General features: G+C 48.8%; 1 protein-coding gene across 3 annotated transcripts in view; it reads right to left on the bottom strand.

Moving 5' to 3' along the window:
- Positions 1 to 13,138, bottom strand: part of MTHFSD (methenyltetrahydrofolate synthetase domain containing) — a 20,837-nt gene extending 7,699 nt beyond the window's left edge. Inside the window, exons 1-6 of one of the 3 annotated variants that reach the window (XM_006762214.2) lie at positions 12,086 to 13,138; positions 10,787 to 10,900; positions 7,033 to 7,146; positions 4,141 to 4,231; positions 667 to 779; positions 264 to 389 (exon numbers count right to left, since the gene is read on the bottom strand). In XM_006762214.2, the coding sequence (XP_006762277.1) occupies positions 264 to 389; positions 667 to 779; positions 4,141 to 4,231; positions 7,033 to 7,146; positions 10,787 to 10,900; positions 12,086 to 12,196 (669 nt within the window). In that variant the 5' untranslated portion in view covers positions 12,197 to 13,138. The other 2 variants (XM_006762213.2, XM_015562976.1) reach the window with 2 other exon arrangements.
- Between the last annotated feature and the right edge of the window lie 15 nt (positions 13,139 to 13,153).

Here is a 13,153-nt window from a genome sequence, read left to right as displayed (position 1 = left end):
TGTCTTGTGGAAGGAGACCTTGAAGCGGCTGCTAATCAGAATCCCACGGGTTTGCAAAATAATTCTTAGGTCCATGCCTGGAGACCGTGATCAGGAGCTGAATTGTTGAAAAGCTCACGGTAACTCTAACATACAGCCACTGCAGGCCTGGGGACAGCTGCCACGCCAGAGGAAGGACCCAGGGAGAGAGAGAGTCCTCCAAGCTGGGGCCAGCACCGGCCACGGGAGGCTGTGGCTGCCCTCCATGCCACACGCTGACCCACCTTAGACCACGTGATTCCTGTTGGTTTTGGGCGCTCACACCCCGTGGTGATGACTCTGGTTGGAGTGAGAATATAGTCCACAGTGAGGTCGTGATCCTCGAGGAGCGCTTCAGGTATGTCGACGACCTGAGCAAACAGAAGTGGGTCAAGGAGCTGATGGGAACACACTGCAGTGCTCACGGCACTGTGCAGTGGAGGCTCCACCTCCCACATCCACTGGGATGCGGCCTCGCTGCCCATCACTAAACAGGTCCAGCCCCAGCTGATCCATGCCACTCATGACACAGAGCGGAGTGAAGGCAGAGACTGGTCTGCCTCTGCCTGCCTCTCCCCACCTCCCCCTCCCTCCCCGTGTCCCCCTCTCAGAGGTGCACGGTGTGGCTCTGTCGGCCACAGGAAGCACCTGGCAGTCGTGGACGATGGTGACCACTGGCGTCCCCTGGCTGACTGCTCCCATCGACGCCATCATGGCATATTCAAGGTCAGCATAACCTTCTCCCTTCCCAATTCTCCAGCCTAAGAGACAACGCAGAGAATCAACATCTGAGTAGGGTCCGGGAAATCACTCAGGAGTAAACTTTTCATTACGTCACAATGAAGGGAGAAACGTGGACCCCATATCCCTGGCTTTCCACAGTAACTCCACAGGCGGCCCACTGAGAATGAACTTAAAGAGGAATCAAAGAGGAGTAACGACACTGAATGTGTACAGTGGCTAACACACAATGAAGTGAACATCAAACCGTTTAAACATGCTACAAAAGGAAGCTGAGCTTGCATTTATGTGAGCTTTATGCTAGCAGGACTCCATTTAAAAACAATGAAAGTTGTTTTTATTTTATTTTTTTAATATATTTTATTAATTTTTTACAGAGAGGAAGGGAGAGGGATAGAGAGTTAGAAACATCGATGAGAGGGAAACATTGATCAGCTGCCTCCTGCACACCTCCTACTGGGGATGTGCCCACAACCAAAGTACGTGCCCTGACTGGATTCAAACCTGAGACCCTTGAGTCCGCAGGCTGATGCTCTATCCACTGAGCCAAACCAGTTAGGGCGAAAGAGTTGTTTTTAAAAGGACTAAGAATAACTTCCTACTAAAGGCAAATCTTTTTCATCTCCTTCCCTTGAAGGGAAAATAAAAGCTCTAAAATCAGGGATATGTGATTTAAAATGGCATAGCTACCCAAGCAGCCCTACAGCTCCTGAGGGAGGGTGGTGTAAGCAGTACTAGTGCTATTTCTGCTAATTCGTAAATGGCAGCGTAACAAACGCATCATTATCCGAGGCAACAGGAGGAAAGAACGCAGCAGGACAGTAAGCAGTAACAGGCCTCTGACTCCCAGATTGAGCCGACAGGTTCCTCTGGGTAGCAGCCCAGGACAGTGCAGGATTCTGACTTCTACTTCTCATCAGCCTCACCCCGAGAGTGTAAGCATCACTGCTCGTGCATCTGAGATTCAGATCTGATCGTGCTACTTTTACAATTAAAAGCCTTCAACAGTGCAGGCAAAGAAATAAGAGAGACAATTCAACAGAAAAATAGCAAAGGATATGAACCATCCATAGAAGAGATGGGCAGATGAACAGCACCTATGAGAATGTTCAATGTCACTTGTAACTGATGCAAATCAAAAGGCACATGAAATACCATCAGATGGGCAAATAATTAAAGTTGGATGATTAACAAGGGGGTGGGGAGAGAGGCAAGGCATATGGTGCTGGGGGTGGGAGGTGGGCAGCCTTTCTGGTGGATAATTTGAAAACATCCATCAGGATTTAAAACCCTGTTCGGCAATTCCTCTCCCATGGACAGTCTCCAAAGGCCCACGTAGGCCATGTGACAAGGTAACACCCCACTCTAGTGCCATTTGTGGGAAGAAACAAAACCAAACCCTGAAGAAAACGAAATGGCCGTCAGCCAGGGCGATCAACAGGTCAGCCCGGCTGTGCTGCCGGCCAAGGCCTTGGAGACACATCACCCACATGGCACCAAGCCCTGCGAGTGCTGCCGCCACCCTGTGACACAGACACAGGATGAACACACAACACGCAGAGCACACGCGACACCTGTGTCTCAGGCGGTGCGGGTGTCTACAGTGACACAGGAACTGCCGGCAGCGGGGTTTGGGAAAAGGAAGGTGGGGGGGGAGGGGGGTGATGCTTTCTGTGCTGTTCAAATTTCCCAAACACATGCAGGTGGTTTTGTTGCTTTAAGCAGGTGGTTATCTGGATGGTGAGATTTACAGAACATATGCTTCTTCATACATTCAAAGCTGAAAAAGGAAACCTCCAATAACCTCTGAAAGAAGAAATGTTTGCTCATTTTCCATTGCCAGATCAGTACAGTCCAAATCCTGTCACTGGCCTCAAGGCCTCAGGAAAGCCGGCCCCAACCGCCAAGGGCCCTGCTCCGAAAACCTGCCACCTCTCCTCTCGTTCCACCTGCCTCGGAAACAACTGGCATGCAAGGGCTAGCCCTGGTGTCACTTCTGAGGTGATGCCCTGCCCGAGACTCACAGGTCCCTCCTCTGACCCCGCTGCTGCCTGTCCTAACTCCCACCTGATGCCACGCATATGGTCCTGCAATTCGGCTGCTGTCTGCTCCTCCCACTCACTGTGGGTCCTGGGCAGAGAACACCCTGCCGGCCTGGCTCCTGGCCCCTGGTAGGCACGCAGGAAAGGTGTGCGCATGTGCACAGGATAAAGTATCTGTAACTGTGCACAGGAAAAGCAAAACATCTCACATATTAGCTCAGAGAGCTGGGAGAAGACAGTAAGTAAACTGAAGGTGAAGATACTGCAGACCAGCATTTAAAAACACCAAGCTCAATGACTGCCTTGGAGCATCTCTCACCAACTATTTACTGAAAACCTCTCCTGAAAACAGAACTTGGCCTTGGCCAATTAATTTCAAAGAGAGAGCTTTGGGTGCCCAGCTGGCATGGCTCAATGTTTGAGCGTCGACCTATGAACCAGGAGGTCACAGTTCAATTCCCGGTCATATGCCCAGGTTGTGGGCTCAATCCCTGGTGTGGGGCATGCAGGAGGCAACCAATCAATGATTCTCTCTCATCATTGATGTTTCTATCTCTCTCCCTCTGCCTTCCTCTCTGAAATCAATAAAGACATATTTAAACAAAAACAAACAAAAACCAAACAAACAAAAACAACACGAGTTTTGGGGATGAGAAGAGAGAGAACACTCTCCCAGTGGGACCCAAGTCACACTGTATAAGCAGGTCTGAGATGGGCTGATCCCACCTGGAACCACTGACTCCCCCAAAGAACCAGCAGATTGTTTTCAAAGAGCATCAGGCTGGGCTGGGGCAGGGCAGTGCAGGGGAAAGAGGTCCCTCGGAAGCACAGGGGCCCACGCCCGAGGGTGCCAGGCAGCGCCGGCGCCACGCTGCTCACCTGCCCGCACCGCGGAGCACCAGGCCTCGCAGCAGGCGCGGGCCCATCTTGTCCAGGACGCTGCTGCTCCATAACAAACACAAGGTGCCGCAGTTAAGATTTCCCACTCACTGGAGGCTCTCCAAGACCAGCTACTTACTGACACACTGCAAATAAACTCAGCTCCGGTGCCAGTTAACTTAAGAACAGAGGGGAACCCTTTCACCATCTGAAGGGATTATCTCACTTTATTTTTCCAGGTGAGAAGAGTGGAAATACTGTAAAAGCATTGAGTGGGGCCAGGAGTGGGAGGCACGGAGTTAACTCTTCAAAATGAACGATGGATGCACTGGTTTTGGAAGCCAGGCATGAGACCAGAGGCTGAAATTCCTTACCGTCGGCGCCCAGAAGCTGAGCAGAGCCGGTGGAAAGCAAGCTGCAGGCCAAGTGGTCGCACTGGAGTTTCTGTTTGTAATCTTACCTTTTTCGGAAACGGCCACGGAGCCCACCACCACTAAGTCCACGAGGACCCTGGCGTCCAAGCCCACGGGAACACTGTAGTCCCTCACGCCCTGCGGACAGAGACACGGACCTGAGCTTCCCCGGCAGCGAGCGGCTGCCCCACCTCACAGCTCACAGGCGAGTGCCAGTCGGCATCAACCTCCTGCGAGAAGCAGATGCACGTGCAGCCCCACAGCATGGCAGACATGGAATTTCAGGAAAAACATTTTAGGATAATTTACCACAATGTCTTCCCAGGAAAGATGCCAAGAGGGACTGACAGCACAAATGGAGAGAATATTAACTTCATGATTTTTAGCAAATCATTTCCCCACCCGGTGATCAGAACACAGGCAGGCACAGGAGTCCCTCAGAACTTGGCCCAGACCCCTCTGCCCTGTGACCTCAGCAGGAGGAAGCTCTCTGGGCTCCAGTTTCCTCATCTTTAAGAAGGGGACCCCACACAGGCTTATCGGGCTGGTGTTACGATGAAATGGTAACACGGAGGTACAGCATTTGGCCCATAAGACATGGCCACATTAATGCAGCATGAAAGGCTGGAGGCCATGGCCTTCGTGTATAGCATACACACTTCTGAAATATTACTTATTCAACCAAAATGCACCAAGAGTACTCCCATGCGTACTAACTAGTGGAGGCCCGTATTTAAGGAATAGGGAAGCTGACAGGCCGTGATTCTGATAACGAGGGCTACAGTTAATCTAGGAAACCAGATGGGAACGATGTTCGGAGCAGTGCCTGGCAGAAGCGAATCACTGGATGTGGTACTGGCCCCTGTCCCATCTACAACTATAGGACAAGCCACACACAGAATCAGTACACGAGGTAAGTTTGGGGACTCCCAACAGTCAAACTAGTCAACAGCCTAGGTGTCCCCACCGCGGGAAAGCCTGTTTTCCTCACTCTCACAGGCCATGGAGACAGGCACCTCATGTCCACAGCCCTTGTCCCCAGCTCAGTGTTAATGGGCTCAGTGTCGGGCAGCCGTAGTGAGCAGACAGCATGCGGAGTTCCTGGGTTGTACCTCTGTCTGTTACAATTCCTCTTCCCTCACTCGGCCAGCCTCACCGGCTAAGCCTCGCCCGACAGGAGTAGACGGACTTATCATGTGAGTAACACACTTTTCTGCCTGCCCGTGGGGTGGTTACCAGAACACTCCTGTGTCCGAGCAAATACAACGACAAGGATGACAGACACAGATGGCTGGGGCGTGACGGGGGCTGAGGTGGTGAGGACAAACTCAGACTCATCTTCCAAGAAACAAGGCGCCCTCGGAGTCTCCTGGAGTAGATGTGCATGCGGCAGTATTCCCGCCACCGAGCTTTGGCAAACAAAACAAAGATCGCACTAAAATCTGCCCCTGCGTAAGACACGGCCTCAGTGTCTCCCCTTCACCACTCTCCCTGTGCCATAAAGCACATGAAGATCTGTCTGCAGCTCATGACTCTGGATCTCTGATTTGGATCCAGTACCTCATGCTGTAAAAACGCCCAAACCCTGCTGTTCAGTCCTTACTGAAGCTCAGCCATGAGAACGGGTCCGGCCTCCTCATGGGCCGTTAGGCTTTCAGGAGTGTGTGTGCGGGACCAGCCAGAGCCGGCACTTCACGGGGAACTCCGGGCAGTAAGCAGGGTGGTGGTCCCCTTTCGGAGGGGAGAGGGGTGCTGTTTCAGGTGACAGACCACTATAGCAGCCCCGACCTGGACCTCAATTCCAGGAAAAGGCTCTTACTGTCGTGAGCCTATGATTTACACGGATCACATCCCCTGTGGCCCCAAGGAACGTGGGCTCCCATCTGCAGCCCAGGTTGCCAAAGGCAGAGGGTCACAGGGCTTGCGGTTTTGAGCAGCAACCTGAACCACTGCTGCCTCTTATTCTTCTATCCTTATCTTCCCTTTGCTCCTTTCCCCACACATCTTCTATTATTTTACTTTATTATTACGTACTATTGTAAGCCTCATCAAGTTCTATTTTTGGAATACAACAGGTTATCAATAAATAATAAAGCATTCAATTTTTACACATTAGAGTTAAGTGGAAAATCCCTGTAAGAAAGGAGTATCTTGATGCCCTATTTTTTATTCCAGTAAAGTAAGAATCAAATTACCTGGGTCTACTCTAGGAGTCTGAAAAACCACCAAATTCTATTTCTTTATCTGTAAACTACAAGACAAATTCCATTATAACACACACTAATGTAATAGTTACATACTTTGGTTTTATTACATGGTGAGGCATTCAAGAAAATCTTACATATAATATCAAATACACACACACACACACACACACACACACACACACACACACACACAGGGTTTCTCTCCCAAATGTATACACACTATGTCTGTAGATTTTATTACATTTAAAAAATGAAATGAATTTTAACAAATACTGACTTTATAACTATTCAGAGCGTGTGTGCATTTTTATATACATACATATGTATATATAAGCAATAATTAATTTGCAACTGGTAAGTCATTCCAATTGAAAATATTTTGGAAATTCTATCCTGTGTCCCCAGTTGCTCTCCTGGCCTTTGATAAAAATCTATAGACCATTAAACATCACAGATTAGCACTAGAGGGCGCCAGAGTACCAGGTACTTTGTTTTTCCTTTTCTTTCTTAACAGAATTTATAATTTGCCAGCTTGGTGAGAAACAGAAACCAAGTTACAAAAACAGAACCCAGGTATTCATAGTGTTTCTACCTGGCCCCTTAATGGCAGGTGCTGAATACTTTTAACATCTCTGTTCATTTGACTTTGATAGAAATAAATTTCCAGCGTGTGGTGAAACAACAGGCTATCCGCTATCCTAACTGAGCAGCAGCTGCAGCTGAAACACTTACCTGCGAGGTGGCACATTTTCTCAGGATGTCTTTAGTTGCCCCAGGGGGTGGTGTGATCCTATTAAATAATCCTGTTCTCAGTCTTGGTGTTGGAACCAACAATGTTTTTTTGCTCTTTTAAAAGAAAAACAATCGATAAATTACAAAGTGAAATAGGAACTTTCTTGCATATGTTTTTAACATTTCAGGAGTGAAACAAGTTACTATTATCTGCAATTTCTTGGTGTGTGCCAGGAAATTACTTGTTTGCAAACAAATAAATAAAAGCGCGAGGGTTGATTTTATTTAGAGACACTACTTTACCCAGCCTTTCACAGGGCATTTGTTAAACGGCTAATTCTATTTCACTTGCCAATGAAAATTGTGACATGTAAAAAAATGACAACACAAATCCAAACAAAGGTCTGTTCTTTTTTTTTTTTTTTTTAAATATATTTTATTGATTTTTTTTACAGAGAGGAAGGGAGAGAGATAGAGAGTTAGAAACATCGATGGGAGAGAAACATCGATCAGCCGCCTCCTGCACATCTCCTACTGGGGATGTGCCCGCAACCCAGGTACATGCCCTTGACCGGAATCGAACCTGGGACCTTTCAGTCCGCAGGCCGATGCTCTATCCACTAAGCCAAACCGGTTTCGGCCAAAGGTCTGTTCTTACAAAATTTCCAACCATAACTTTCCCATGTTCCCTGTTCTCAGCATTAAGTATTTTATATAGCTGCTGTTTTAATTCTAAACTAGTCACTACAGCTACATTAACAATGTTATGCCATCAGCATTTATCTCTAGTTTGCTGTTCAATAAATCACAACCTAAAAAGTCAACACTTGATAGAATCAATATTACATATTCATCTGTGTCAACAGCCCTTATCTCCTACAGGGGAACCTCGGCTCTCTAGCTTCTAACTTGGCTGTTTGAGAAGCGATTTGTTCGAAAACTAAATCATTTTCCCCATTAGAAATAATGTAAATTGAATTAATCCACTGCAGACTCAAATGATTCCCTGTTTTAGCCTTTCTTCTATACAGCACATGTCTAATGTACTGTTTAATCTGTAAATACTTCTTTCCTTAAATTTATCGAACCAGCCCCTACTAACCTCAAATGAATTGTTCATGTATCACTGCCTCCAACATGCTCTCCAGGGCTAACTCCCTTTCACGGATTCAATCAACAGTTTTTCCACCTATTCAACTGCCTGTGACTGCGGTTTTGTGAGCACTTTCACGCCCTTAGCAACATCAGCACTCCGATGGCCTCTTTATGTTTTAAAATTGTGCCAATCACCAGCAACAAAAGCCTTCTCTCCTTTATTGTCTAAGAGACACTTTCTGTCTTGCTGAGATACCAGCATGAAAGGACTGTCAGGTAGAAAAATGAAGTTTTGGTTGACAACTGAGATATTTTTTTCTGTGAACCAAATTGGTCAACATGGGAGCCGCTGGAGAAACGAGGTTTGACTGTATTTAGTCTCAGACTGTGAGTGCCAGAGGGCATAGGGCTTCTCAGAGTGGGTGCCCCGGGCAGCAGCCACAGGAACCCCTGGGCACTTGTTAGAAATGCCTGGACACCGGCCCAGCAACCTGCTTAACAGCCCACCTGGTCAGTGGGGAGAACCACTGCCCACGGGCATCTCTGTTGATCACCCAGGGGAGGGCACAGGCAGTCATAACATTTATAAAATCTTTTGTGTAAAAAATAGTGTGCTTCAGTTTTTGTGCAGAAGCCAGACTGAGACCAATAAAAGAAAGACCTCTGAAACCAGTCCGGCTTACTTAAATAAACATTTTCAACCGCAGAGGAGAGTATTTCCTACAAGCAATGACCACATACTATCTTCCTTTTGAGTGCTAACTCGTGTTGGGTTCCTGGCATTTGCAATCTCCAGATGACTGCTACCCTGAAGGTTGATTCCGGTTCCTCCCTCTTTTCTGGAAGCTGCTCACCATAGCTCAGCAGACCTCAACCCTAGTTGTACGACAGCATCTCCAGACCCACTCAGGGCCTCTGACTCAGAACCTGACTTCGACAACAGACATCTTCAAAGCTCTCGGGAGGGTACTGACCTGCAGTGAGTGTTGGCAAACACAGGCAAGGCCAATGGTTCTCAAGCACAAACCAATTCAAGGCCTGGGGTTGGGCCGGGGAAGCCAGGTGTGGTCTGCGGCGTGTGCAGCACCGTCCCTGCGTGCACTCAGGTGGGACTGGGGAACCTGCAGTTTTCTCTGCTTCCTCATGACTGTTAACCCACTACACGAAACCACTGATGAACTTGTAGCCCTAGAGCATAGGGACTGTAGGTGACATTGTGTGCTTTTCACCACTACATCCCTGTGCCTGGCAGAGCCTGAAATACAGCTTGGCTATTTATTTCCCCTGAATAAATAAAGTGGTAATGAGGACTCAGTGTCCCATCCCGTCTCCACCATTCCTGACGTGTGACTTGGTCAAGACACGTGACCTCTCTGTGTCTGGTTTCTTCAATGACATATGGGAAGGGAGATCTCTCCTACTGGGTTGTCAGCAGGATTAAACGAACATAGGAAAATGTTTAGATAGAAATGGGTTTCATATATACTGTGGGTCCTTCACTGCTGCCGCTACTACCACCTCTAGTTCATTAAAGTGCTTTGCTGACCGAGAAAACAAGGCTTGCGAGGAAGAATGCTTCCAGAAGAGCCTACACCAGAGGCCTCGTGGGGTTGAACCGCAAACAGAAGACAGACTCACTTCCTACACCGGAGAGTTGAAAGAACCAGAGCGGGATCCCTGCACCCTCCCCAATCTGGTAAAATTACTTCCTGGTACTCCTTCCACCACGTGGGATGGAAGGTGCCCTGCAGAACCACGGCTTCTCCGGGGGCGCAGGAGAACCAACCGAGTCACCACACGAGGCGAGGGAGGGGGAGGCAGAATTCCGAAGACCCTGCCCCGTGGCCCTCAGCACCACATTCCCATTATCAGCAGCAATGCGTTCAGCACAACATCACCCATTCATAAAATCAGTGGTTATTTGAATGTTATTGCTTTTAAAGTTTTGTTTGCACTTTATTTATATGCTTATGTGCATTTTATCATTGCATAAGAGCTATGAGCATTAACATTTATACCAAGTTTTATGTTTACACTTATTGAATTATAATAATTTAAAGCAACCCTGGAGAATTTTTTTTTTCTTGAAAGGGGGCCTATATAGTTAAACACTGTTCTAATATATTTTTAATATATATAATATTTTGGGGACGCACCAGATTCCTGACTCATGGGTTATCCCATTTCAAAGAACTGCAATGTTACAAAGGTAGCAGAAAGAATAAACATATTGTAATCTTTCCCTTCTGGTGAAGCACATCAGAACTGAGAATGCCTCAACATCATCATCTTGCACGTCTTTTATCTTTGAATTCCAGAAACATCCAGGACCGACTGCTGAGCAAGTGAAAGACTTCTGGACTGTTCCTGGAAAAACAACTCCAGGGCACGTTCTGCGTGGGAGGGACTAGAAGAGCCAGCCTCTGGGTACAGCAGGACTGCACACATTTACCAGCCACCTGGTGGGCGCCTTCCCGTCAGGGCCAGGGCTCCGTGCAGGGCAGTGGGATTACCTGCAGTGCCAGCAGCCGGACGCCTTCCAGCGGCTTGTCGGGGTCCACTTTAACTTCCTGCGTTCTGGCAAAAACTCCGAGGTCTTTGATGCTTTGGCAAGCCAGGTAAGAGCCCTGGGTAGGCAAGCAGACAGAGTTGCACTTACGTCGAGGACGAAGAAGCGAGCGTTTTTCTGGGGAGCATCAGGGTTGACTTTAATGGTCCTGGCCATTTTGAACGCCAGCAAGCGTGGGAAGTGCTCAGCGGCCCAAGCAGCGCCCTGTGTTAAAGGCAACGGCACGTTACTGAGAGGACAACTGCAGCCCGAGCACCTGCTCCAGCATCCCTCCCAGACAGGCGGAAGCACTCATCATGCGTGAGACAGGACTTAAGAGTCGCACAGAGAAACACCTAAGACAGCAGTCAGGGTAGAGAGCGGCTGGGAAAGCTGGCCAAGCCCCAATTTGTTACTGAAATAAAACACACTCCCCCAAAGGGTACAAATCATGTGTAAGCTTCATGAATTTTCACAAAAGGAACACATCTGCGAACCATCCCCTAAACCAGGACAGAGCGCATGAATCCAGGTTAGAGCACTGGCCCGGAACCCCCTCCCTCTCCTGGCCGATTTCCTTCTGAAAGATCATCACTGATTCTGTGCACCTTTCATCCATTCCCTGTACTTCACGTACATCTCTCTCCCTGGAGAAACAAGCACTAAAACAAAACAAAGTAGCGACAAAACCATCCAAAAGAACAGTTTTTCAGAAGAACAGGATGGCCTCGGGACCAGCTCAGCTAAGGGCCGGGCAAGGCCTGGGGCCTGCTTCTTGGCAGCCGGGCTGCGAGAGAATGTCCAGCCCAAATGGGGGGTGATGGCAAGCACATGGGCCACGTCCTTCGGGCCGACAGAGCAGTGCATTTTCAACAAGCGCTTTCTTTTTCTCTTGGCAAACATGTATGCCAAACATTAGGGCTGTGCATGCTGCCTTTTTCAGGCACACTAGTTCCTACTAATACTATCACAGAGACACCTCTGATTGTCTTCTATTCTGAACCCTGGGAGCCTGAGGCCCAGAGTCATCAGGGCCTGGTGAAGCCTTCCTCCTTCCACAGGTGCCAGCAGTGGGCTGACGTCTCAGAGCGCATCACCCTTTCTACCCTTGGGGAACCAATTTTGTAAAAAGGCACCACAATAACGTGCGTTCAGCCAGGATAAACATTTCACTCTGCATCGAATAGTAAACGGTAGACTGAGCACCACGTCGACAAGACAACCAACTAACCCACCCTGCACAGAAAGGCAAGGGGCCCCGAGAGTGAAGGGACATCCCACAACACAGAAACACCCCGCCTGGTGGTTCGCATTTCACACCATGAAAACAGGGTGGTAACTGTATTACCAATGCTATTCATTTAGGAACACCCCGTTTCCCTTTTGAATGCTCTGGGGATGCGTCAGTACCTTGAAGTTGGGAATCCTATGATGGACAGGCCGGGGAAAGTCAGCTATATTTTGTGATTCCATGTAGTCCCAGATCTGCTCCCGAATGTCCTGTTTGGAAATACCTATCATAATAAGGGTGTCTGATTAAACAGTTGCAAGGAATTCCACGGCGCGTGCGCCCCAGGGCCTGTCCCATGCCTGCTTCATGCACCCTCCACTCTCTACAGGCCAGACCAGGATCTAGGCCTTCTGATCGCTCCATCGTAAAATCAGGGTTAGTGATAAGTCCTACACCCATGACAAATCATTGAAGTCCAACGACAGAGTAAACTCAGTATAATCCCAAATTTTGACACAACTATCATAAGGCTATTTATTACATTATCACTTTCACTAACAACCCAGAAGCCCTCCAATATCCCTAACAGGATGCGGACTGTGTGGAACACAAGAAATGCAGACATTGGGGCCGGCCCTGGAGAATCAATTCATCACAAACATCTGAGTGACTCCCATTTAGAAAGCAATGAGCTAATTGGGAGGGAGGCAGAGAATAAAAGGGCACGTCCCTGCCCTTGGAACGTTATGAAAACAAAGGAAATGGTCAGAATAATAAGAGGCGACATATAGTATTAATGTGTGACATGCCCGACCCAGTGCTGTAGCTGCGGGTCAGGTCAGCCTGGTTTTCACTCTTCTTTCTCCCTCTGGCTCTGAGCTCGGTCCTGGCTCGTGGCAGCGTCTCCATAGGCCTTTTTTCTCATCCCACTGGGTTACCAGCAGCGGCTCGCTGTGCAGGTTTCCGGCTGCACGCGCAGGCATGGCAGGACCCGGGCGCACCATGAGCCCTACATGACCTCCGCCAGGGAATCCTGCACCCAGTCGGCACAGCCCGGGGACCCTGGGCCGAGCCTCCCCAAGAGCCGGGGCCACCCGAGGCCTCACAACTCATCTGCTAGGAAGACGATGACCACGTGCCCAGCGTGTCGGTAAAACTGGGGTCGTCCTACCCTTCCCGCAGCCGCGAGCCTCAGTTTCCCGCGCTGAAAGCGGGGGTGAGAGGGAGGGCGGATCTCTCGGGAGCAG

The sequence above is a fragment of the Myotis davidii genome, unplaced genomic scaffold (assembly GCF_000327345.1).
Source record: "Myotis davidii unplaced genomic scaffold, ASM32734v1 scaffold77, whole genome shotgun sequence".
NCBI lineage: Eukaryota > Metazoa > Chordata > Mammalia > Chiroptera > Vespertilionidae > Myotis > Myotis davidii.
The sequence above is the reverse complement of the archived record's forward strand: the minus strand, read 5'-3'. Positions and strand labels throughout refer to the sequence as shown.